The sequence below is a fragment of the Panthera onca genome, chromosome B1 (assembly GCF_046562875.1).
Source record: "Panthera onca isolate mPanOnc1 chromosome B1, mPanOnc1 haplotype 2, whole genome shotgun sequence".
Classification (NCBI taxonomy): Eukaryota; Metazoa; Chordata; class Mammalia; order Carnivora; family Felidae; genus Panthera; species Panthera onca.
The window spans coordinates 13,470,042-13,496,179 of record NC_138342.1 but is presented as its reverse complement, the minus strand read 5'-3'; the positions used below and the strand labels follow the sequence as shown (position 1 = coordinate 13,496,179).

General features: G+C 46.3%; 1 protein-coding gene across 1 annotated transcript; it reads left to right on the top strand.

Moving 5' to 3' along the window:
• Positions 1 to 6,986: 6,986 nt before the first annotated feature.
• Positions 6,987 to 25,265, top strand: QDPR (quinoid dihydropteridine reductase). Its single transcript, XM_060655369.2, has 7 exons — positions 6,987 to 7,155; positions 9,591 to 9,683; positions 12,970 to 13,066; positions 15,516 to 15,656; positions 19,983 to 20,091; positions 21,294 to 21,377; positions 24,603 to 25,265. Exons 1-7 carry the CDS (start codon positions 7,057 to 7,059, stop codon positions 24,706 to 24,708), a joined length of 729 nt encoding a protein of 242 aa, XP_060511352.2. The 5' UTR covers positions 6,987 to 7,056; the 3' UTR covers positions 24,709 to 25,265.
• Positions 25,266 to 26,138: the final 873 nt, after the last annotated feature.

The window sequence follows — 26,138 nt, the reverse complement described above, 5'->3', positions numbered from 1 at the left end:
GCAGCAGGGTTGCAGGATTGTGGGCTGCACTGGGGTGGAACCGCACTCGTGGAGGGTTGAGTAGGAGGCTCTGGTAATGAGTCATACGTGTGTTGCTCATCCATATATCAGGAGGTTGTTTCAGGACCCCTTCAAAGGCGTGTGGGGTCATGATCCAGATCTCCTGTCCTAGGGTCAGTTTGTCTGGCATCTGATAACCGCCGCTGTCCGCCCTCTAGGATATATCCCAGGTAACTTACCCTCTCCCTGCATATCTGAGCCTTCTTCGTGGATGCCCGGTACCCTAAAGCCCCCAGGGTAGCCAGCAGGTCCTGGGTCCCTCGCTCACAGTCTTTGGCGGTGTCGGCAGCAATCAGGATGTCATCTACGTACTGTAGGAGGGTGAGGCCAGGGTGCTCCCTTCTGTACTCACCCAGGTCCTCGTGTAGTGCCTCGTTGAAGATGGTGGGCGAATTTTTGAATCCCTGAGGTAGCCGTGTCCAGGTGAGTTGCCCACTGTAGCCCTCCTCTGGATCATGCCACTTGAAGGCGAACAAGGGTTGGCTCTGGGGTGCCAGCGGCAGACTGAAGAAGGCGTCCTTTAAATCTAGTACAGTATACCAGACCCTGGAGGGCGCCAAGGAGCTCAAGAGAGTATATCGGTTGGGAACAGTTGGGTGTATGTCCGTGACCCTCTTATTTACTTCCCGGAGGTCTTGTACTGGTCGGTAGTCATTTGTGTGAGGCTTTTTGACCGGCAGTAGGGGGGTGTTCCAGGGAGACTGGCAAGGAACTAGTATCCCTAGGCTTCGTAGTCTCCGGATGTGTGGCTGGATCCCCTTCCGGGCCTCCTGAGACATGGGGTATTGTTTGATCCTTACCGGACTCTCTCCTGGCTTGAGCTCTACCAGGACCGGGGTCCTGTGAGCGGCTAGTCCTATCCCCCCGTCTCTGCCCAAACCGAGGGGAATTCTTGTAGCCATCTGTCTATATTATCCTCTCTCGGGAGCGCCTCCTGGTGGAGGAGGTATTCATCCTCCAGTTTCATGGTCAGGACCTGGATGGGTGGCCCTTGCCATCGGTGACCTGAGGCCCCCTTGTCTGAAAGTTATCTGAGCTCCAATCTTGGTAAGTCCCGTCCTAACAGCGGGTAGGGGCATTCTGGTATTACCATAAAGGAGTGGGATACCCGTCCCGTCCCCAAATCTACTGTTCTTCGGGTAGTCCATGAATACTGGCTCATACCAGTTGCCCCTTGTACCCAGGACTTCTTGCTGGCTAGTTTTCCTTGTGGGGTGCGGAGGACCGAATGTTGTGCTCTGGTGTCGACAAGGAAGTCAATAGGGGTCCCCTCCACTTTAAGAGTTACCCTGGGTTCGGGGAGAGGGTCCGAACCCCGACTCCCCTAATCACTTAATTCATCTAGCTCTAGGACTTTTACTCCATCAGTCTTGCTTCCCTTCCCGCCGGCCCTTTTTGGACAATCTCGGGCCCAATGCCCTATCTCCTTGCAGTATGCGCACTGATCCTTCTGCAGCCTCTGCTTCCCCCCCTTGGTGGTTCCTTTACCTTTTCTTGCATCGTCTGCCAGCTGCCGGAGACGGCGGTCTCGTTCCTCGGGGAAGTCAGCAGTGGTAGCTAGTAGTATTCTGTCCAGGTCTCGAGTCTGCTTACTGCTGGCAGCCGCCATGGCGCGAGCCTGCTTGTCCTCAGGAGGCTCCCGGTTATTATATACCTTTTCGGCTACCACCAGTAAGTCCTGCAGACTTTTTTCTCCTAGTCTATCTATTTTCTGTAATTTTCTCCTAATGTCTTTGGCCGATTGGTTTACAAAGGCCATGATAACAGCTGCCTTGCTTTCCGGAGCCTCTGGATCCACGGGGGTATAGGTACGGAATGCCTCCATGATCCGTTCTAAAAAGGCAGCCGGACATTCATCTTTTCCCTGTTGTACATTTCCTACCTTGGCCAAATTTGTTGGCTTTCTAGCAGCCATTCGGAGACCCCCCATTAGAGTCTGGCGGTAGACCCGGAGCCTCTCCTTACCTTCTGCCGTGTTGAAATCCCACTGGGGCCGAGTTAAGGGGAAGGAGGCATCTATCTGAGCCTGGTTGGTGGTGGGATTCCCGTCTGCACCCGGAACTAGTTTTCGGGCCCCACTGAGGATTCTTTCTCTTTCTTCAGTCGTGAACAGGACCTGCAAAAGCTGCTGGCAATCGTCCCACGTGGGCTGATGGGTAAAAAGAACAGAGTCTAATAAATCAATAAGCCCTGCCGGTTTCTCGGAAAACTTAGGATTCTGAGCTTTCCAATTGTAGAGGTCACTAGTGGCGAAAGGCCAATAGTGATGGGGCTGGTTCCCCTCCGCGTCTGGGGGTCCGGTGGCTCGCAGGGGCAGAATAGTGGAGTCTGGGGCGGAGGCGGAGGCGGGTTGCTCCCTCTGAGCCCTTTGTCTGGTAAAGGGCGGGCTTGCCCCTGGAGCGTTTCCGCCTCCCGCTCTCGGAACAGCGTCTGCCTCCCCCGGAGGGGGAGGATGGTGTTCTTCTGGCATCCTAGAGGGGTTATACGGGGGAGGAAAAATTAATTCTTCTTCAGTACCCCCCTGTAGGACAGGGTAGAGGGGTGCTGAAGGCTGGGTAAGACTTTTCCTCTTCTCTGTCCCCTGCAAAGCAAGAATGGGTTTTGGCTCTGGAGGGAGTGAGGCTAGGAAGCGCTTAAGCCAAGAGGGTGGGTAGGGGGTAGTCTGAGTCTGTCCCATAACGTCCGTCCAGTAAGTCCTCAAAACAAAACAGAGAAACACAGAAACAGACAAACAGAGGGCCCTTAGAAAGTCTTCCAACTCCATGGAAGCAAAACTGAAAGCTAGCTTAGACCTTTGAGGGGATTCCACGTCTCTCCAGAACCAATGAGGGGATTCCACGTCCCTCCAGAAGGGAGGATCAGAACGTCTTCCGATGGTCCGTGGTCCTCCAGTGCGTCCACTTAGACCGTGTCGGGCACTACCAGAATTCCAGAAATGAGCTCACACAGAAAAGACAGAACAAACAGACATTAACCGTGGCCAGTCAGGCTCTCCGGGTCGGGAGGTGTTGTCAAGGTGAAGGACACAGAACAAGATGGAGTCGGCCGGCGTAGGCCTGCCCTTTCAATTTTTAGTCTATTACTGAATGTCAACTTTATGTCACATGAGATTGGCAACAGCAACTATCAATAGTTTTGGGTAGTCAAATTCGACAGAAGTGGCACAAACGTTTTTTTTATTTGGTCACAGAAGTCTGGAGGGGGGTTCAGGAGTTTGCATTGTTAACCAACAGGAGTTCTGAAAACCTCACCTGGAGAGCAGCGGAAGGGCCAGAAGGACATGGGAATGGAAACGTCAGTTTCCTTTCCTATACCCTGTAAGTGGGGTTCACTTCTGTGGTTTCTCCACAATGAAAATGAAGAAGAGTGTCTCTGAAGCTTGTGTAGAGCTCTCTCTGCATACAAAGGGCTTTTATTATATGCTTGTTATCCCTTGATGGTAGTAACCCTTCGTGGTAGTCAAAGGATGTACTATTCTAATGATTTCTCTCATGAGAAAACTGGATGTCAGGACTGGGGCTGGAGTTCAGGTCTTTGAAATACAACCGTTCATCATCATAATCTTGAAATAGCAGATGCTTTTCTGGTAACAAATCCATATGAAAGGCTGATTAATAAATGACACATTATAATAATAATATATAATATATAATAATATAATATAATATGGCACATTAATAACCAACGTTACTTATTCTTATTGTAATGGTAAGCATGCTTTGGACCTGTGTAACACGTTTGCATTGTATTTCAGCCTCAGATGATGGACCTTTGTCAACTTTTGGGTTTTTAGGGATTAAGGAATTATTTTTAGAAAAATTATTTTAGAAAAATACAGGAAACAAACGATTCCTAGCAAGCTCTTGCCCTGCTGAATGGAAGTGTGGTTAAGTAAGTAGAACTCTATTGAAGACCTGGGTTCAAATTCTTATTCTTCTGGGCAAGTGCTTGAGATTCTCATGGCTTGGTTTTCTAATCTGTCATGGGATTGTTGTACAAAGCAAAATGAAATAGTACATGCACATCGTGGCATATAGAGAGGACACCAAATAAATGATGTTAACCTCCTCATCCAGTCTTCCAGCAATTCTGTTCCCGGTAATGAAGCTTCTCTTAATAAACTGCATTGTGGACTGTATCCTGTTGATGAGGTTTTTTGGGGTGACAGTGGGGTTTGTGGGGTCCAGAGCCAATGACCAAGAAAGAATTCTTGAAGGCATCTTTGGTGCAAAAAGGTGATTTTATTAAAGCATGGGGGCAGGACCCGTGGGCAGGAAGAGCTGCCCTGGGACCATGAGGAGAGTTTGGTTATATACTATGGAGTTGGGGGAGGTAAAGTCCCAGGGAAGTTTCCAGTGAGATTTTCATATGCTAAAAAAGACTCCCAGGATAGTGGCCTAGCTATTGTCAGGCTAAGGTTGTTTTAGCATTAAGCAAATCATTAGCATTAAGACAGTGGGGAGTTCCTGGAGAAAAGTTTTACTCTGCAGGCCTCATGTATTTGTCAACTGGCTGCAAGTTTATAAGGAAATTTAGTTCTATCTGCCATTTCCTTCTGCCTTTGTTTCCCAAATCACTATGCGGGGGTGATGGAGACTTAGGTCCTGCAGGACTATGATCTCTATCAGTTAACCATTTGTTTTTCTCCTTTCCTTTGTTCTTGGGTAGCCAGGAGTGAGGAATATCACACATCCCATCTAGGAGTGGGGGGGCCGTGTGAGTGGCCTGTCAGCTTGCCCCTTATGTTCCTTCATCACTCTTCCCCAAATGAAAGTATTTCCGTGTGCCTTATCTGGCAAAGTATATTGAGCAAATATCTGTGAGTCTGCTGTGTACAACACACTGTGTATGGGTGGAGGGTGACACAAAGATGTACAACGTGGATCCTGCTGTCAAGAAGGTTACAATAGTGTTAGGGCACTAGTTCTCAACAAAGGGTGATTTTGCCCCTTTAAGGCCCCCGCCTTGGCCCCTCCAGCCAACTTAGTAGTCTTTAAAGTCTTAGCAAGCACCTTTAACCTGAGTGACGGGTTAACTAAACTTTTCTCTGTATATCTACAGATCATGCTGAAAGGGCGGGCCTATGCCGGCCGACTCCATCTTGTTCTGTGTCCTTCACCTTGACCACACCTCCTCCCCTTGAGTAACTCCCCCCTCACCTGCCTAACAGGACTCGGACCCTTCCCCAGGACCCTTCCCCAGCCAATTGGCTGAGGCCATAGCCATTACCTCACCAACTGCCCCTAGGCCCCAATAAAACCTTTGTCCTTTTGAAACTTGCTCTCTTTCCCTGGTATCTCACCACTGCGCTGGTGCAGGTAGAGGATTGAGCTCGAGCTAGCTCGAATAAAGGCTCTTTGCTTTTGCACCGGACTCAGCTCCCTAGTGGTCTTTGGGGATCACGAATTCTGGGCATAACAATGCATTGTTTCCTAGGAAGAACCAAAGCCTCTCGCACAACCTTTCTCCTGGGGCACCAACAAATACCAACCTCCAAGAGATAACAGAGATAATGTCTGCACACAATCAAGAAGTGTTACAGACCACTGTGCTCCCCTTTTACTGAGTAACTGACCTAAAGTTCCTCAAAAATCTTTGCGTCAGACAAAAACCCAGGAGTTGGTTTTTGGACAGGAGTCTACTTTCTCCCCAGGTGGCCAGCCTCCCGAATAAAACTCATATTCTTTTCCAATCAAAACTCTGTCTCTTTTCCAGTGAAGGGCAGCCGAACTTGGGTTTTTCTGAAACACTCTCAGGGGACACGTGGCAAGATTTGCAGATACTTTTTATTGTGATGACTGGAGGGGCGGGGAGGCCTGTACTGGCATCTAGGAGGTAGAGGCCAGAGATGTTATAAACATCCTGCAATGCACAGTACAGCCCTCCCCTTTGCCCCCACAAAACTGATAGTGCTGGGATTGAGAAGCTCTGTATTAGGGGCACATTCCATAGACAGAAGTCACTAATTTACAAGAAAGAAAATGCTAGGCTCTGTCAGTGGGGACAGTTGTTACCATTTGGTGGCGCTTAATTGTGGACCTTCAACATGCTTGTCAAATGGGGGCTTACAGTTACAGAGGTCCAAGGACAGTATTATAGGACTTCACATCTTCAGCTTTGTCTCTACCAGACCCTTAAAGTCCTGTTGTGTCAAATGTACTCATATTTTTTTGAATTGTTGTAATAAATTTCGTAGTTTTTTTGGGTTTGTTTTAAAAGCATTAATTTGTGAAGTGTTCGACATTTAAAACATAGTATGCTATAATTTTTGTATCGTTTTAGCAATTTTTAATTTTCAAATACGGCCCCAAATATTTAAATATCCCCACCTCCAAAATGGAAGAGCACTGAAATTCACAATCTCTAAGAAGTCCAGCGAATTGTAACAAAAGTAGCGGCAAAAACAATATTAATAATGCTCAGTCGGCATTTATTGAGCTCCTACTACTAGCCACGCACTGCTCTCAGAACTCTAGTATTATCCTTTAAAATCCTTTCCAAAACGCTAGGTGGACAGACTATTAGTATTCCCATTTTACCGAGAGGAGACTGAGGCACAGAGCGGTTAAGCAAGTTGCTTAGCGCTACAAAGCTATTAAATAGGGGGCCAGGCATGGGGCTTCAGAGCCTTCACTCCTATTTAAAGGTTAAAACACATACGTGGTTTGTCCTGTCTCCCCCACAGAACTCAGCCTCGTGAGGGCGGGCGCCACCCACACGCGCGCACACCTGTTCTCCACCCTTGCGCCCTGCACGCCCCGGGGGCCCAGCACCTCCAGGCCGGCGGGAGGCGGGGCGCGGCTTGCGCACCCTCAGGCTGTCAGGTGCGTGGCCGCGCGCTAGGGGGCAGCAGCGGGCGCGGCTCGGGCTCGGCGGCCGCGCGGTCCCTCTTGGCCCGGTGGGTGGGCCGGCCGGGGCGGGGCCGGGCGAGCCGGGGCGCCGCGTCCGAGCTCCGGGCATTCGGAGCTTCGGGAGCCGAGCGGGAGGCGGAGCGCGATGGCGGCGGTCGCTGGAGAGGCGCGCCGGGTGCTGGTGTACGGCGGGAGGGGCGCGCTCGGCTCCCGATGCGTGCAGGCGTTCCGGGCCCGCAACTGGGTAATTCGGCTGGGTCTCCGCGGGGCTTTGCGGCACCTTCGGGTTGGGTGGCGGGCGGGTACGCTGGTGACTGGGGAGCGGAGGGGCTTACCGGTGCGGCCCTGGAGGGCAGTCTGGTTAAAGCCAGGGGCCCCTGTACAGGCCAGACGTGAGTGCTTGCACGTGTGTGCACAGGTCTACTGCTCTGTTCCTGGCTACGAGTGCGTGCCTACGCCGCATCCTAGGTGCGGGGCCTTTGCTCTGCAAGGAGGTGGGGGATGGGGCTGCCCGCTCCGCCAGGCCCAGAAAGTCTGGAATGGCTTCGGAGAGAATTCCAGAGGGGAATAAAGAGGAGCGGGCTTGAGGGTACATGGGGAAACAATGAGAAGGAAGGCTCTGGAATTAGATTGCGTGGCGCGGGTTACTAGTCGTTAACTAATTGATTAACGCCCGCGAACCTCAGTTTCCCCGTCTTTAAAATGGGGATATTACTAGTATTTACCCCTTAGGGGCTTGTGCGAATTGAATGAGATCATTGGTGTGCTTGTAAAGTATCTGACTTGTGGTAAAAGCTGTTTAAATGTTAGCTATTAGTATTACTATAATTACCCCGGTTCCTTCAGCCAGCCTTGCACCTGATTGTTGGAAGGCTCAGCCCCACCAATGCTGGTGGCTTCTTTGTTTTGGAAAGACTATTTGAACTACTTTGCATAATCGGGTATTGCTTCTTGAAGGGGGCTGGTAGGAGCAGAGCTGACGTATGGCCAGGGACTCTGACCCCAGCAGCTCTGGAGGGCTCAGTGCTTTTCTGGTGGGGACTCCGCCCTCTGTCTCCTCCCTGCAGCTGTCACTTGCACAAAATGTGCTGGAGCTCTGGGGAGTTTTGCCTCGGGGTTTTAGTTTGTAGCAGCAGCCTGGGCCAGGGTAGCCCCGGGACCAGGAAGAAAGGGTTCCAGGATTTTCTTTTGGCTCAGCATCTGGTATAGGACTTTTAATGGATTCTAAGCACACCACCGTCTTTTTACTCAACTTGGAAGACTATTTGAGGCATCTTCCAGGGTCTGTGGAGGTGGATGGTGGTGACAGTGTTATTAGGAGTGTTGGCTAGGCACTGTGTTCTCACATACTCTTATTAATTTCATTTACTCTTCCCCAAACTTGAATTTAGTGAATCCTGTTGGTATCCATGTGTTACAGATGTGAGAGCTGTGCCTTTCCCCGGTGGGGGCACTTCCCCCTGTTGGGGCCACTTTGGTTTATTTCTGACTTGGCAGAATCTGACAAGCTGATTTACCTTGGACTCTGTCTCCCCTGTCCCCACCCCTACATTTCTAGGAACTCTGGGAGGGACTGGGATACAACCTTTTCTTTGTGTCTGTATCCCCCCGTGGCTGGTGACAAAGAAGTAATGAGTGTTCTTAAATGGATGCTGTGTTCTTCATAGCTTGTGGTAGAGCTATATATCTCTGGGTCCTGTGAACCTCAGGGCCCTGGAACTTTCTTAGTAGGAACTGTGTGTCACCTGTGCCAGGAGCTGTAGCATGCTCCATTTCAGTGAATTTTCACATTAATCGTGTTAATTGTTAACCTCTATGAGAAAGCCACTGTCTTGCAGGGCCAGGATTCAAACTTTGGTCTGATTCCCAAACCCAAAGCCATCCCTCTGTGCTCTAGGGCAGGGGTCTGAAAACTTTAGTCCTCCCGGGAAGACTAGGCCTGTTGTCTGTTTTTGTACAACCCAAGGACTAAGAATGGTTTCACATTTTTAAATGGTTGGGGAAAAAAATAAAAAAAAAAATAGAATTTTGTACCATGTGAAACTTACATGAAATTCACATTTCTGGAGTTTTAGTGCCTGAAGTTTTATTGGATGTAGGCACACTTCTTCATTTATCTATATTGTCTGGGGTGCTCTGCCATCACAACAGCAGATTTGAGTAGGTGCAACACAGACCATATGGCTAGCCTAAAGTATTTACTTTCTGGCCCTTTACAAAAAGCTGTTTTGCTTTTTTGCTCCGGTCGAGGGGTCACTGGAAGTGCAGGGTTTGCCTTAAGAGGTGAGAGTGGAGGAGGAAGGTGAGGTGTTTGGGGGCAGATGGGCTAGGCTGGGGCTCAGTAAGGAGTGGATTGGCTGAAGCCAAATGTGTGTAAGGAGCATGAGAGGTCAGTAGTGAGATTCTTTCTCTGGTGGTGGTGTTGTTTTTTAAAAATATATCGTCAAATTGGTTTCCGAACAGTACCCAGTGCTCATCCCAACAAGTGCCCTCCTCAGTGCCCATCACCCACTTTCCCCTTTCCTCCACCCCGCATCAGCCTTCAGTTTGTTCTCTATCTCTGGTGGGTTTTCATTTAAGCCTCTCATCTGTCTACACTGCCCCCATTTCTGAGTGTGGATCTTTCTGGAAAAACAACTAATTGTCTGTTGACCAAAGCTGTTTTCTCTTTCACTCCAGTGGGTTGCCAGCATCGACGTGGTGGAGAATGAAGAGGCTAGTGCTAGTGTCGTGGTTAGAATGACGGACTCATTTACAGAGCAGGCCGACCAGGTAATTCCAGAAAAAGACCCACCGAGCATTGTGGTAGGGAAACCCTGGGGAGCAGTTTCCTCTGGTGATGCATTTTTTTTTTTTTTTTTTTTTTTCTCCAGTTAGTGCTTTCTGTTTATGGAAGCCATTTGTGCTCATTGGGGGAAATTTGGAAAAAGTGAAAAAAATATAAAGAGGATAAATTACTCATAATCCATTTCTTTAGCTCACTGTTCACATTTTAGCCCATTTTCTTGTCTTTCCTATGTATCCTATATGTTTTTAGTTTTGTAAGTTGAGATAATCTTGTATTTTATGGTCAACTTTTTTTTTAACTTAATACTTAATTTAAATACTTCTCAGATCACTTGAAAAAACCCCTCTTTGTCAGCATGTATTTTTTAATTTCTTTAGTTTCTACTTCCTGAACGTTGAAATGGCTTGCAGTTTTTCTTTTTTACTACCATTATCAGGAATCCTGTGCTGAACATCTTTGTCTCTATCTCTGATTATTTAGGATGCATTCTAAAAAGTGGAGCTCCCTAGTTCAAAGCATGAACCCTAACAAAACAGGGTAATTTTAATTATACAATGATATGCTTATTGTAAAACAAGAAGTCCAATAAATACATAAAGTAAACTGTGAAATACCCGTTTCTCCCTGTGATGCCCAGAAGGACAGTGACAGTTTGATGCCCATGTTGGTATAAATATCAGAGAGGCTCTTACATGGGCCGACCTTTCTGGAAGAGCCGTTCCCATAAGCTGCATGGGGGACTGTGCTCTCTGTGGTTCTCATGTCAGCGCTGCAGCTCATGTTCCCGAGGAAATCTCCGCATTATTCTTTGCGTGATGTGACGTACTTTTACAGGCAAGCACTCAGTGAGGCAGGCGGGCAGGTGGGGGTAGACTCATTTTATAGCTTAGGAGATGAGACACTAAGTGACATGGCCAAAAAGCTAGCTCGTGGTGGAGTAGAGAGCATGGGATTTCCTAATAAGAGACTTAACTAACAACTTCAGTAAGCTCACAGTCTGCTTTTTGTTTAGTTACATTCTCCCTAGTAATCTGAACACTACTGAGGGTCTGATGTTTAATGGTCCTAGCTATGTTTTAAAATTTTTTCTAAAGTTTATTTATTTATTTTGAGAGCGAGCAAGCCAGAGCGAGAGCGAGCATGTGAACAGTGGAGAGGCAGAGAGGGGGAGAGAGAGAATCCCAAGCAAGCTTCACGCTGTCAGCACAGAGCCCGATGTGGGGCTCAGACCCGTGAACTGTGAGATCATGACCTGAGCTGAGACCAAGAGTTGGATGCTTAACCAACTGAGCCACCCAGGTGTCCCAAGAATATTTTAAATTTTAAAGGTGATACATGTATGATGTAGAAAATACAATTAAGCAAAAAGAACGGGGAAGTCATTTTTAGTCCCATTATGCAGTTAATGTTTTGTAGTATTTCCTTCCAGTCCATTTCTCCAAACGTGTGTATAAGTCCAAAAATACAAAAAAGAAAGAAAAAAGCCCATACTGAGGATACTCTCCTGCTCACTCACTCTGTCTAAAGCATCGGTTTCACAGAGTTTAGAATATAAAAAGCTAGCTGACTTTTTCCAGAATATAGATTTTTGTTGTTTTTACTTAATCTGATCCTAATGTTTCCTGTTCTTAATGATTACTTATTCGCCTTAATGGGCTTAATAATAAAACCCAACAAGGCATAGTTTTGTGTCAGGCATCATCCTGAGTGCTTATTCACATCAACTTGCTTCGCTTCTGTAACACTCGCAAAACGTTTCTGACTGATCTCCCTTTTAGAAATGGGGAGTTTGTGGGGCACCTGGGTGGCGGCTCTTCTGGCTGTGGTTCTCTGTGATCAGTGTCTGTCACTGGCTCTTCTGCTCCTGTTAATTGCAGCTTTCCGATGCCGTGTGTGTTTTTGAAATTGCCTGCGTGTGAGACTTAACAGTGCATTTTAAAGACAAAGATGGAGAACTGCCTTAGTTATTACAAGTTCAAATTTTAGAACGTTTAACCCTCCCTAACCCCCCAGTCACCCAATTCAGAGTTTGGATAAACAGCATGACATCCAATGTTTGTTTTTAAGGCTTCAGAAGAGGAAATTTAATCCTAACCCATGTAAAATTGGCCCCCTAGGCATGAGATTCACTAGAGATAGGAGATGAAGACATGAGAAAGGCATTAAGTCTATGGAAAACGATTGGGCAGAGAGCAAAATTTAAGGGGAAGGAATTAAAGGCATAGATGTTGTAAAAGTCAAACAGGTGCTTCGTTTCTCCAGCTCCATGTTTCCCTGAAAAGATGAGCATGTACAGGGTTGTGTGTACATATGGACGTTGGGAGATAGCCAACTCTGGCAGCTGGGATCTGGGCTCTTGGTAACAGGACTTGGTTTAAGAATTCAGAAGTCCAGGAATTTCTTAAAAGGAAAGATGTAGGTATGGGGTGTAGGGAGATGAAAGATTGGTTTCCATTGCCAAAGCGTTCTCTTTGAAGGAGTGATGTGAGGCTTCAGAAATTGCTGGGGAAACTAACTGTTACCATAGGCAAAGATACACGGTCTTGGGTTAAGTCGTCTCAGCCATTCTGGAGAAATGTGAAAGCGGTCAATGGCCAGACTTGCCTGTCTTGCCAGATTTTTGTTTTAAAAAATTGTAACAAAATTACATGTATGTATTTTCAACATTTAAAAAATTTCAAACAGAAGTAAAGAGAGAAATGATCACCCATGTACCTGGTATTTACTAACATTTTGCCATTGACTATATTTTTTTTTACATGAAGTATAGTTGACTGTTTTTTGTTGCTCTTTTTAAAAATATTTCCTGTTGGCACTTATGGTTTGGAGTTGCAGTTAAAGGGATGTTTGTAATGAGGGTAGAAAAGAATAGATTATCTCATATTGTGATTCTGTGATGTGTGAAGAAAGTCTGGAAAGAAATAGACCGGAAGGTTAGCTGTGGGCATTGAAGCTCTTGGTGATTTTTTAAAAACCTTTTCCTGCTTTTCTTTATTCATTGCTCTCTTCCAGGGGTGCTAATGTCTTAACCATCCCAAAAGAAGACTCTAGATCGCTTTCTAAAAATCACATTGAAATGTAGTTGGGTTTCACTGTCTAAGATGCTTACTGTAGATTGGTCCTTCCTCTAATCTTCAAAGGGTTAATTGCCAGGTACTGGTAACTGACTTCAAAACGAGTGAAAAATAAACTGAGGCATCTGTAAGGACATTAAGTCTGTTTGGGTTTACCTGACTGCTTATTGTACCTTTTTTGTCCCTTTTGTTTAAGGTGACAGCTGAGGTCGGAAAGCTCTTGGGTGAAGAGAAGGTGGACGCAATCCTTTGTGTGGCTGGAGGATGGGCCGGAGGCAATGCCAAATCCAAGTGTGAGTCCTTTTCTCAGTGAATCATTCATTCTGCTCTGCATTTTGTCCAGCTGGCAAAGACAGGTTTTTCTGACCTTTGGTAGGTCTGTGCAGTAGGGATTAACATCCCATTTGACGGATGAAGAAAACACTTCCCATAACGGGGGTTACGGGAGAGGGACGTTAAGTTTGAAGTTTGAAGTAGAAGCAGAATGGAATAAGTATTGTTTCCATCCCAGTCTTTCAGGGCCTATTACTGGGTGGGAAATGGGGGATGTGTATGAAATAGATCATTCTGAAAGTCGGAAGGACTCAAGGAGCACCTGGGTGGCTCAGTCTGTCAAGCATCTGTCTTTTGATTGCAGCTCAGGTCACCATCTCATGGTTTGTGAGGCGGAGCCCCTCTTGGGGCTCTGGGCTGACAGCACGGAGCCTGCTTGGGATTCTTTCTCTCTCTCTCTCTCTCTCCTCAAACCCGCGTGTGCACCTATTCTCTTTCTCTTTCTCAAATAAATTTCCAAAAAAAGGACTACAAATTGAGCATTTATTAAAGCTGAGTATGTTTTTCAATATTTATTATGAAAATTTTCTAACATACAGAAAAATTGGAAGAACAGTTCATTGAACATCCTGTGCCCTCTAAATTCAGATATTAACATTTGCCATACGTGTGCTTTCTTGTTTTCTTGTGCATATGTATTCTGCGTGTGTATTTTTTTTTGTCAACTATCTGAAAGTAAGAATTTCAACACACTTCTGCATATATCTTCAGGGAGTAAACTCATTCTCCTACATTATCTTAATACTGTGACCATACCTAAGAAAATTAATAATAATTCTATAAGATTAATAAAACTCAGCCTGTATTCGAATTCTCCAGTTTATTCCAAATCTTTTATAGTCTTTTCCCGCCTAAATGTATTTTCCAGTCAGGATTTGTGCATTGCATTTTGTTGTTATTTTTAGTCTCTTAATCTAGAATTACTTTTTTCTTCTGTGATAGACTCGGTGGTAGACAGGGCACTTTTCCCAGAGAAAGTTCCACAGACCGAATTTGTGCAGCCATTTCTGTAAGGTGTCATTTACCTGTTCCTCTGTCCATGGTATTTCTTGTGAACTAGAATTTAGGTCTAGAGACTTAATTAGATTCGAGTTGAATGTTTTGGAGGCGAGAGTTCCTCTTGAGTGATGTGTGCTTCCTGTGACATCATGTGGGGACACTTACCCTGTCAGATCACCGAACCGATCCATAGTGATGCCAAACGGTGCTTGATTAGGGTGGTAGCGGCAGACTTCCATCGTAAAGGTACGTTTTTCTGTTTGCGGTTAGTAGGTGATCCGTGGGATGCTACTTCGGCATCACGTGTGAGTATCCTATTTTTAAGCACCTTGAGGGTCTCAAATTCCCCAAACCTATTGGTTTTAAGCCTCTGTTGATAATCTCTGCCTGAGTCAGCAGTTTTTAAATTTTGTTATTCCTTCTATGTTTATCATTCAAAGCTCTTTTTTTTAATTTTTAAAATATTTATTTATTTTTGAGAGAGAGACAGCATGAGTAGGGGAGAGGCAGAGAGAGAGGGAGACATAGAATCTGAAGCAGGCCCCAGGCCCTGAGCTGTCAGTGTCGAGCCCGACGCGGGGCTTGAACCCACAAAGTCAAAGCTCTTTAAAAAGGAATTGATATTCTGTGAAATCAGTTAAATATAAAATTGGTGTTTTGTGGGGTGATCGGGTTGGCGGAACACCCCGATGGCCTTCTGTGTGTTTCGGGAACAAGAATTGATAAATGTGGATCCATACTTTTGTTTTTGTCTAGTTCTTTGTAGCCGGGAAATGTAATACCTTGGTTATCACTTACTGAAGACCCCTCCTCTGGTCTCAGGATTCTGGATTCTGGGTGTCTTGCCCAGCTGGTGATGTGATCACGTTACCACTTATTCCCCACCATGTCTTGGGCAAGGTCAGAGGATTAAAATAAGCATGAAATGATTGTCTGAGCAGCTTTCTTCTAAAGAGTCTTTAAAGCTGGCATTCAACTTTCAGCCATAAAAAAATGTAGCTCTATGAGAACCCTCTTTATGTCTATGCAGTATAAGTGCCTCAGATTGATCACAGGTAAAACTTGACTTAGACGTATAGGTTCTTATTACAAATCTACTGTCCTTCATAAAGTAGAACAATTTCTGAGTTAAAGCCAGTTCAGCCTATTTGTTAACAGTCCTCATTTATTGGCTAAAATTTTAACCACTTTACAGGTGAGGAAACTTGAGACTCGGGTAGTCACATGGCCTGGATTCGAACCCAGGTCTCTCTGACCACGGCCCTGTGCTGTTTTGTACTGGACCTTGTAGTCAGGGACTGAGAGAGCAGGAGTGGCTGTCAACGCCTCCTCATGGGACGCCGTGAGTGGAGCTTACCTTTCAGTCTCTTCCCTGCGAATGCTCAGCTCACATGTTGTTTTCTCATTCAGCTCTCTTTAAAAACTGTGACCTGATGTGGAAGCAGAGCATGTGGACGTCGATCATCTCCAGCCACCTGGCCACCAGGCACCTCAAAGAAGGAGGCCTCCTCACCTTGGCTGGTGCCAAGGCCGCCCTGGACGGGACTCCCGGTAGGCCTTCGTTTCCCAGTGTGTGAAATGGGAGCGCTTGCCCTCGCCCCCTGGGCTGCTGGATGCTTCCTTAGGTGAGGGACCTGGGAGCCCTTTAGCCTCCAGGAGGCTTTACAGCTGGGTGGAGTGTGCTTCCTGGCTTTTTTTAGGGGTAGGACTCTGCCCCCTTCTGTTTGCATTGTCTTCATGTGCATGGTGGGTGCAGAGTCCTGTAATCTGGGACTCCCACCACTCCATTCATCTGGGATCCACCCAGGGCATGAATGGTGAGGAGGTGGATACTAATCAGTTAATAAATAAGTTGTATCTTCATCACCCTGTGTTCGTGTGTCCCTGAGAAGCAGCTCAGCCCCTGGAAATGGTGGGGCTTTCGGTAAGAGAGCTGACTGTGGATTCTTCACTTTAGTTGAGTGGCTTTGAACAGATTATTTGAGGTCTTTGGCCAAATTCTGCTCTAGTTTCTTTGATCGTAAATGGCAGTAACACCTCCCTGAAGCGTAACTGTGAGGGATGAGAGGCGTCGATGTATATACAATGCCCAGCACTTGCCGAGTCTTCTCATAGTTGCTCTTTCCTTTCACATATATTCTCATTTAATCCTGCGGTGGACTGTTAACTACCTTTTTCATTTACAGGGAAGCGAACTAGAACTTAGGTTCAGGACCTTGTCATTATGTAATAAGTACGCTGTAATTACACTTTGAACCAAAACCCTGATCATTTCTGAATTGTGTGCTTTTTCTGCTGCATCAGAACAGAACCGTGATTTCCTTTGCATTTTTATTCCGTGTATTTCCTGGGAGACTTATGAAAACAGACCATGGTTTGTAGGGCTTAAACACAAATTTATTTTCTCACAGTTCCTGGAGGCTGGAAAGTCTGAGATCAAGGTGTGGGAAGGTTTGGTTTCTTCTGGAGCCTCTCTGCTTGGCTTGCAGATGGCCGTCTTCTCCCTGTGTCCTCACATGGATGTCCCTCTGCATGTGTCTGTGTCCTGATGTCCTTGTCTTGTAAGGAGACCAGTCAGATTGCATTAGGGCCCGCTCTAAAGACCTTATTTTAACTTAATTACCTCTTTAAAGACCCTGTCTCCAAATACAATCACCTTCTGAGATACTGAAGTTTAGGACGTCAACACATGAATTTGAGAGTGGGAGGGGGGATACGATTCAACCCGTAGCACTCCCTTTGGAATGAGGCTAACGAAATTTAAGTGGGGTTGGGGACAGCATAGGGAGGGGAAAGTGTCTACGTCGACCACCTAAGTAAACTCTTCTTTAAAAAAAGGAGGGGATGGGGTGCCTGAGTGGCTCAGCTGGTTAAGCAACTGACTTCGCCTCGAATCTTGATCTCATGGTCATGAGTTCAAGCCCCACATGGGTTTTCTGCTGCCCGCGCAGAGCCCGCTTCGGATCCTCTGTCTCCCTCTTTTTCTGCCCCTACCCCACTCACACGCACCCTCTCTCTAAAAAATAAATAAACGTTAAAAAGAAAAGAGGCGAATTTTTTTGGGGTCTCTTTAGTAAGTGGTAGAGATCTCGAATGCCTTTTCAATTTTAATGTAAGTCACTGAACTATGAGTCCTCTTAATAAATTAACAATTTCCTGCCACTCACTTTCTCATTAGATTTCTCAGAGCATGTGATCTTACAGGCCCATGGCTATTCAATAATTAAAGCTGTGTAAATGTTCGATGTTGGTTTGGTTGAGATCTGGTTTTTATCAAAGGTGACATAGGGCAGAGCCAGTAGAAAGTGAATAGAAAAATGAGTAATGGCTTGACATTTAAAAAAGAAAACCTTACAACCAGAAGACTAATTTTTCTTTTTTTATTTTTTTTTTTTTAAATTTTTTTTTTTTCAACGTTTTTTATTTATTTTTGGGACAGAGAGAGACAGAGCATGAACGGGGGAGGGGCAGAGAGAGAGGGAGACACAGAATCGGAAACAGGCTCCAGGCTCCGAGCCATCAGCCCAGAGCCTGACGCGGGGCTCAAACTCACGGACCGCGAGATCGTGACCTGGCTGAAGTCGGACGCTTAACCGACTGCGCCACCCAGGCGCCCCAGAAGACTAATTTTTCTAAAGGATGAAATAGTCTTTTTCTTTGTTTTGGTCTTTAAATATCTTTTTTATTTATAGTTTTGGATACTGGTTAAGACTGCAGGTTCTGGGGGCACCTGGGTGACTTGGTTGAGGGTCTGACTCTTGATTTCCTCTGAGGTCATAATCTCATGGTTCGTGAAATTGAGCCCCACATTGGGCTCTGTGCTGGCAGCACGAAGCTTGCTTCGGATTCTTTCTCTCTGCTCCTCCCACGCTCATGCTCGCTGTCTCTCTCTCAAAATAAATAAACTTATATATAAAAAAAGGGAGGTTCTAGAACTACCCAGGTTGGTTTTCTGTTGTGGTTTTGCCACTTACTGTGTAATATTTGGCAAGTTACTTAACCTCTCTGAGCCTCAGTTTTGCCATCTGTAAAATGGGGATAAATAATACTACCTCCTCTATATGGTGGTTGTGACTTGCAAATCTCTTAATGGCTTAGAAAGATTATAGAGTCAGTAGTAAATGTGAACTTTTGTTATTTATTCCAGACTTTAAAAAACCCAACTATTTCTGCTTTAGATGTTAATAAGCTTGTTCATCTTTAAGTTCTTAGTTAGATGTTGTTAAATTTATTTTGGTTATGAAATGTTTTAACTTCGATACCGATCCCGGAGTCATCTAGGGAAATCTATGTATATAGTCCAGAAACAAATGACAGATGGGCTTAGTGGTCCATCATCACAAGAAGGGTTGTTCAAAACTGGAAAGTGTTCACTTGGGAAGGTACTCAGAAAACCCCACGCTCCTGTGTTCAGGCTTGTTATTTATAGACTGTCTCCTGTCTCTTGGACGATAAACTATCAGAATTGATGGCAATCACTTGTTGACCACTTAGGGATCTGTGCTGTGTTTGGGAATCAGTCCTTAGGGACTGCATTGATCATTTTATATTGAGAGGAAAAGTATTTATCTTTTTAATGAATGCTTTTTTTGTTGTTTGTTTTTGCATCTTGCAAATGACCCTCTTACCAACATCATGTAGAATCCTGCGGAATCAAACCATTAGGGATGCCGGTAGCTTGTTGCTGGTTGCTTGTTTCTTTCTGCATCATATTGTTTGAATAGAATGAAGAGGGGTCCCTGGGTGTCTGCTGGGGACTGGGACTGGATGAATAAGATTTGTGCATTGCTTTATTTCAGTCGTGCAGAGGTAAATCTTTATATCACTGTTGGCCTCCTGCCCCTGATTAAACAGAGAAGCCAGAGATGGGGAAACCTTCTTATGCTTCTAAATAACTGTTTGAGACCTTGACCCTCTTTTGCAATTCAGGGTGGCTGTTGAAGAGGTTAGTGATTGGTTCCTCGGCTGGGCTGTGATCCCCACCTCCCCCTGGACCTTTGAGGCCTCCTCATCTGTTACACTTTAAACAGCATGTGCGCTGGGTTTTTTTTTTTTTTTTTTTTTTAAGGAGGCTGCTGAGCTCCGAAAGGAACAGTGGTTTTCAGGAGGAGGAGAGGTGTCTGCAACAACTAACCATGCTTCTTTGTTGTTGGTCAGTGAGAATCCACAGCTGGGTGCTGTGGGGGACATAGAAACTGGTCCTAGTAAAAGACATGCCTTGCTTCTTCATTCAGTCAGCAAACATTGATTGGCCAGTGGGAGGAAAGGAAAATTAATAGGTAGCACGTATACTCACGTGAAAATTGCTCACTCGTATACTTTAAACAGCATGTGGGACTCCAGGACACATTACTTCTGTTAATTTGATGGGAAACATTTAGGGAGCACCTACCCTGTGCTGAGCCCGCAATTAAGTACTTTATCCCCATTTTACAGATGGGGTAACCCAAGCTTAGAAAGGTTTTGAGAACTTGCCTGGGATTTCTGTAGTGGTAAGTGGAAGAACTGGGATTTGAACTTGGGCAGCGTGCATTCCGGATGAGTGCTCCATCTCGCCCACAAGTTACCGACCTGAGGGTTTAGACGCAGCTCTTGCCTGGCCTCTAGCCTCGGTGCAAGTCTGCGTGTGAGCCTGGGCACGTTACTCACCCTGACGGTGCCTCCCCGTTTGCTCAGCAGTAAAAATAAGATGAACCTCATGGTTTTTACGGTAAATGTCAACTGCCAGGTGAATAGTAGGTGCCCTTGAATACTATGTCCCTTTCACTTTCTCTCCACGGGTGTCCATCCTTCTCTTCTTCCCAGCCTGGCATGGGGTTCTCTGGACACACTAGCGGTGGCCACTGGTCACTGAACTGTTTTCTCCCCCCTCCCCAGGGATGATTGGCTACGGCATGGCCAAGGGTGCTGTTCATCAGCTCTGCCAGAGCCTCGCCGGAAAGAACAGCGGCATGCCCTCCGGCTCTGCGGCCATCGCCGTGCTCCCGTAAGTGGTCGGGGCTCCCCGCTCACTCCCCACCTCTGCCTCGCTGCCAGGACTTAACATTTGAGTAGCTCTTCACCAGGGACTTGTGTGTCCTGTCACCTTGGCTTCTCACATTCGCCAGAGGCCCTAAAGATACTTCTTCAGATGTTGGAGTGTCCCAGGCTGTCCAAAATGGTTGGCTGGTGGGACGGGTCTGTCTGTCTGTCTTCCTCTTCCTTGTTTTCTTTCCTTCCCTCCATCTGTCCCTCTGTGCCTCCTTATTAAAAGTAGTCTATGCATTTCTTTTTAATATTTGTATTCTTTCAAGTCATTGTAAGGCCAGTGGAAGAGAGATTGTACTTTAGTCTTTGCATGTGTGTATTTGTGTGTGTGTGTGTGTGTGTGTGTGTGTGTGGTGGGGGGGAGGTGGGGACAGTGGTGTCTGAGGGAGAGTATGGGAAACTGGGACACGTTCCTATTTGTGACCTGGAAGAAGGTCCTTGTCAGTGGCCCCAGACAAGGCAGCTGCTTTGGAGGTGGGGTTCCTTCCTGCTGGAAGGATCCCAGCACCAACCGGCTTGTCTCTTGCCTGTAGTTCTAAAAGGGACGTCGGGACCTGCTAGGGCACAGGGCTTTCCAGCTCCCTTTTGTTTGTGAGCTTCTGTGATTCGTGACCTGCTCCCCCAGCTATTTTGAATGATTTCTGAGGCCTGAATGTTCTTGGGAGAGTCCTACATATCTGAGTTCTGTAGCCTCTTGCTGAAAATCATAAGGTTTCATAGGAAACAGTCCCAGAACGAAGGATGAGGCTATCTTTTTCCCCTACTTAAAGAAATATTATTATTACACTTTAAAAATTGAGAGAAATGAGTCTGCTACGTTGTAGGGAGTGAAGAAGATGCAAATTGCAAAGCAGTTTACTTTAATAAAGACTATATTTAAGAAAAGGCAAAACTGTATTTTTAAAAAGGCTCTTTTGTTTTGTTCCCGTCTGCCTGAAGGGTGAGTCACAGAGCACTTCACTGAATTATGCTCGGACGTGATCTCTGTATATGTGGAGGGCTTCCTGGCCTCTGTCTGTCCTCCTCTGATCTCCCCATGTAAATGCGGCCACCCTTGGTGCCAAAGGCTCACATTGCATTTTCCTGGCTAAGGAGGACTGGGCGGCTATAATTCTTACAGAAGGGAGGCACACACGACAGGCTTGTCTCTGTGCACTGCAGGGTTACCCTGGATACCCCGATGAACAGGAAATCAATGCCCGAGGCCGACTTCAGTTCCTGGACACCCTTGGAGTTCTTGGTTGAGTGAGTATTGACATACTGTCGGTAACAGGCAGCTTCCAGCCCCATCTCTCTGCCTTTTACAGACTAGGCTGTGTTCTCTTAGCTCCCCAGTGCAGGTGGCTTTGGGAGGTTCCCAGGCCTCTGGAGGGTATGTGACACATCAGAGTGAGTCTCAGGAGGGGTTGACAGTGCTGACCTGAATCTTGAGCTGGCCAGCCTGAGCATGGCCTGACTGCTCTAGGCCTCAGTTTCCCCTTCTGTATAATGGAATCCATAATTATCAGGAGGATTAAATGTGGTAGCGCTTGGCACGATGTCTGACCCGTAGTAAGTGCTCGGTAAACCTCTGTTCCCGGTAACATCATTGTCTCTGCTAACGAGGAGCAGCAGTGTGGGAGTCAGATGGTGATCTAGGGAACATCTGGGCTCCTGTGTCTGAGTTAGTGCTGAGCCACAGACCCACACAGAGTGTCCTTTGTTCCTGAAATCACATTCACCCATTTGTGGATATGGGTGGCATTTGAAGATCATGGAGAAGGAGTTAGCTTTCTCACTCTTCTGTGTTTGTCTGGATCTCAGTTCCCCACAGCCCTCCATGTGGTAAGTACGTATTCCCCGAGCACCCACTGTGGGCCAGGTGCTGGGCTAGGCCCCGGGACAGGGAGATGAAGAAGATGTCCTTGCCCTCCCCACGCGGGAGACAGCCTTACCCCAAAGAGCCGGTGTGTCTGCTGCTTCGACAGCTGTGTACAAGATGTTTGCAAAGTTTGGGATGTGCTTCTGGCCTGCTACTACATCTCATTTTAATTAAGTTGAGAGGCATTTGGGACTTTTATGTTTGGAACCAGTATTTATGGAGCACTTGTTATGTGCCATCATGCACCATTTTAACTGTTATCTTTTTTTTTTTTAAGTTTACTTATTTTTGAGAGAGAGTGGGGGAGGTGCAGAGAGAGAGAGGGAGACAGAGAATGAGAATCCCAAGAGAGAGAGAGAGAGAGAATCCCAATCAGGCTCTGCACTCCCCAACACAGGGCTTGAACTCACGAACCGTGAGATCGTGACCTGAGCCTAAATCAAGAGTCAGACGCTTAACCAGCTGAGCCACCCAGGTGCCCCTAACTATAATCTTATTTAAATTTTTTTTTTTTTTTAATGTTTATTTATTTTTGAGACAGAGAGCATGAACGGGGGAGGGTCAGACAGAGAGGGAGATACAGAATCTGAAGCAGGCTCCAGGCTCTGAGCTGTCAGCACAGAGCCCGACGCGGGGCTCGAAGTCACGGACCGTGAGATCATGACCTGAGCGGAGTGGGACGCTTAACCGACTGAGCCACCCAGGCGCCCCTATAATCTTATTTAATGTTCATAGCAAGTCACTGAGGGAGGGCCTGTCATCTTTGTTTAAGATTTGGGGACTTGAGGCATGGGGGGCGAGGGGGATGAATAACATGCCCTAGATCACATAGCAGAGCCAGGATTTGACCCAGGCAGTATGACCGCAGGGCCTGTGGTCTTAACTAGGCCCACAGTTACTTCTGCCTACCAAGTTTTGAATTGTGTTTTGCATTTGAGCTTCTTTGTAAAAGCCAGTATTTCCAATAGCATCTATAACCTGGATTCTAGATGGATCATCGGGGGTCACGTTTCTGAATTAGTGCCAAGTGGTGGAGTCCCAGCCACCCTCTGTTCCAGAAATCATGGCACCTTTGTGGGATTTGAAAACTCACATGACAGTTTGGCATGAAATGTACTTTGAATGTCTGGAGTATGTTAGCCTTTGCTCTCCGTGGTTATGATGGTGTTTCCCTTGTCTACTGCAGACTGCTAATGAAGATGAACTAAGTTTAAAACATGCATGAGTAACGCATGTTCCCCTTCACATCCAGCCATCTGACCGGTCTCCCTCAGAGCCATCCCTAAGCCCTGCCCCGCCCCAGAGATGGGTCACAACGTGGATGGGACTTTGGGGGAGTTTTAGCAGTGCTTTGCTGTTGGGTCTATGGAATAACTGCCCTTGGCTTGTTCAGCCCTTGGAGTGGGATCTTGAATGGCTTGACAGTTAAACATCGGCTCTGGTCTAGCAGGCTGCTGGTCACTACCAAGGTATATCCCGGAAACTCCTGAGTGCTTCCTAGTTGAAGAAGGTCCAGAGTCCTAGCTGGTGGGTTGTCCAAGGGGACCAAGTACTCAAATGTAAATGTTTTGTGTGAAAATTATCAGCTACTTGTGGGGCACCTGGGTGGCTCAGTCAGTTAAGCGTCCGACTTCGGCTCAGGTCATGATCTTGGGGTGTGTGAGTTTGAGCCCCGCATTGAGCTCTGTGCTGACGGCTGGGAGCCTGGAGCCTGCTTCGGATTCGGTGTCTCCCTCTCCCCCCTCCCCCCACCCCTGCTCACACTCGTGTCATTCTCTCTCTTTCTCTCTCTCGAAAATAATAAACATTAAAAAAAATTATCAGGTACTTGTTGCATCTTGTGAATTTGCTGTGCCCTTTTTTAATTCCTGTCTTCTTAGAGGAGGCCTTCCCAACTCTCCCAGGCAGGGTTCCTTCCCTGCATGCAGCGTAGTTAATTCCCCCATTCCTGCACTTCACATTTTATTGTAATAGTCTTTTTTTTGCTATCTTTTCCCATTGCTGTGGTGTTCCATGAATGGTTACTTAAAAAAAAAAAAAAAAAGAATGAATGAATTTCTTTTAAATTTCTGGAAAGGTAACATGGGAAAGTATAAAGAATTGTGCACATTTGGGCCTCCTGGGTGACTCAGTTGAGCGTCCGACTCTTGATTTCGGCTCAGGTCATGATCCCAGTGTTGTGGGATCAAACCCTGAGTCAGCCTTTGTGTTGAGTGTGGAGCCTTTTTGAGATTCTCTCCCTCCCTCTGCTACTCCCCTGCTCGTTTGTGCATGCACTTGTTCAAATTAAAAATATTGTGTATGTACGTGTCTTTCTCTTAGAATTAACTAATTACAGTCTTTTTTAAATCACTTAAAATCATATTACTGTGTTGTAAAGGATTCTAACAATGAAGCAAAATGCAAAAACCAAACTTAAAGTCTCACCGAATGCTGCCACTTGGACATTGGAATGAGTACTGAGGGCACTGGGGACCTGGCTATGTGTCCCTGTGGCTTTTTCACAGTTGCTGCTGCTGTCCTCTACCCCCAAGCCACTGATGTGAATATAAGCATGTGTTGTCGAGAGTTTTGCTTTGAAAATGTAAAGCTTATATTCTTTGTTCTAGAACCTTCCACGACTGGATCATAGAGAAAAACCGACCGAACTCGGGGAGCCTCATCCAGGTGGTAACCACGGAGGGAAAGACGGAGCTCACCCTGGCATATTTTTAAGCTTCGTCTCCGTGCCTGATGGAGACCTGCCAGAAAAGTTGTTTCTCTCAGTGTGTCTGTGTAGGTCCTTTGTTTTCTGTCATCTGGTTTGTGGTATGAGATACTGAGTCCTGTTGTCCTCTCTCCTAATGTGCGTTGTTCTCCCAGGACAGTGTAAAATGTTCATGTGAAATAAGGTATGAGGGCGGAGGCCTGTAATAGCACAGACGGTCTGTTAGCTGCGCGAGTTTAGGAGGTATCCAGCAGAGCCTCTGGGTCTGCATCCTCCTGAATTGCATTTGAGACTTGGATTCAGTCCTGAACAGGGTCTGTCGACCTGACTAGTTCAGAGATGCGTTGATACTGGGGATGTTCGGGGGCCTTAGTTTTGAATGTTCTGTTTATATCACACACATCGTGTTTGTAGCTGCCCAATTGAACTGCCTTAAAACTCCTTTTGTGGTGTAAGCAAAATCCCGTGGACTCTGTTAAGATATCTTGTCCTGTGAGGTTGCCAAGTGTACTTCTGAGCTACTTGTTATTTGGAGTTTATCTTCCTAATAAATGCACTTCATTTATGATGTTGTCTTCTGTAATCAACTGTGGCTTAAAATACAGTCATTGATGGATGCGGTCATGGGAAGGGGGCGGGCTCTGTCTGAGATCAGCTTTTTCACCACAAAAACACGGGCACGGTTCCTGCTTGGGCAGATCAGAATCCGGGGGCGCCAGGATGGCCCTGTGTATTTAGAACAGTGCTCCACGCAGCCGATAGTGGCTGTACCAATGGAGAATGAGTGATCTGATCCACCCTGGCCATTGTGCAGGTGAGGAAACATCCAGAGAAAGAACTTACTCTCCTCATTGCCAGTAAGGGGCATAACAAAGCCCAGAAGACCAGTCACCAGTGGCTGCTGTTTTTAAAGGACTTTACTATGTGTTTTCATTTTTGATTTGTTTTTTTTTTTTTTTTTTAATATTTATTTTGAGAGAGAGCGAGAGAGAGCGAGAGAGAGCACCAGCAGAGGAGGGGCACAGAGGGGGGGGGGGAGTGGATCCTGGCACAGGGGTTAATCCCACAGACTGAGCTCATGAGCTGAGCCAAAATCAAGAGTTGGACATTTAACCCAGGCACCCCTCCTTTTTGATTCTTTACAACAATTTTTATTGAGGTAGAATTCATATTAAAAAATTAAGCATTTTAAAAGGAAAAACTCAATAGCATTTAGTGTTTTCCCAGTATTATTTAACTTCAGTCTATTTCCAAAATCTGTTCATCATCCAAAATTAAACCTCATGCCCACTAAACAGTTACTCCTTGGGGCACCTGGGCGGCTCAGTCGGTTGAGCGTCCAACTTTGGCTCAGGTCACAAGCTCATGGTTCGTGGGTTTGAGCCCTGTGTGCTGACAGCTCAGAGCCTGGAGCTGCTTCGGATCCTGTGTCTCCCTC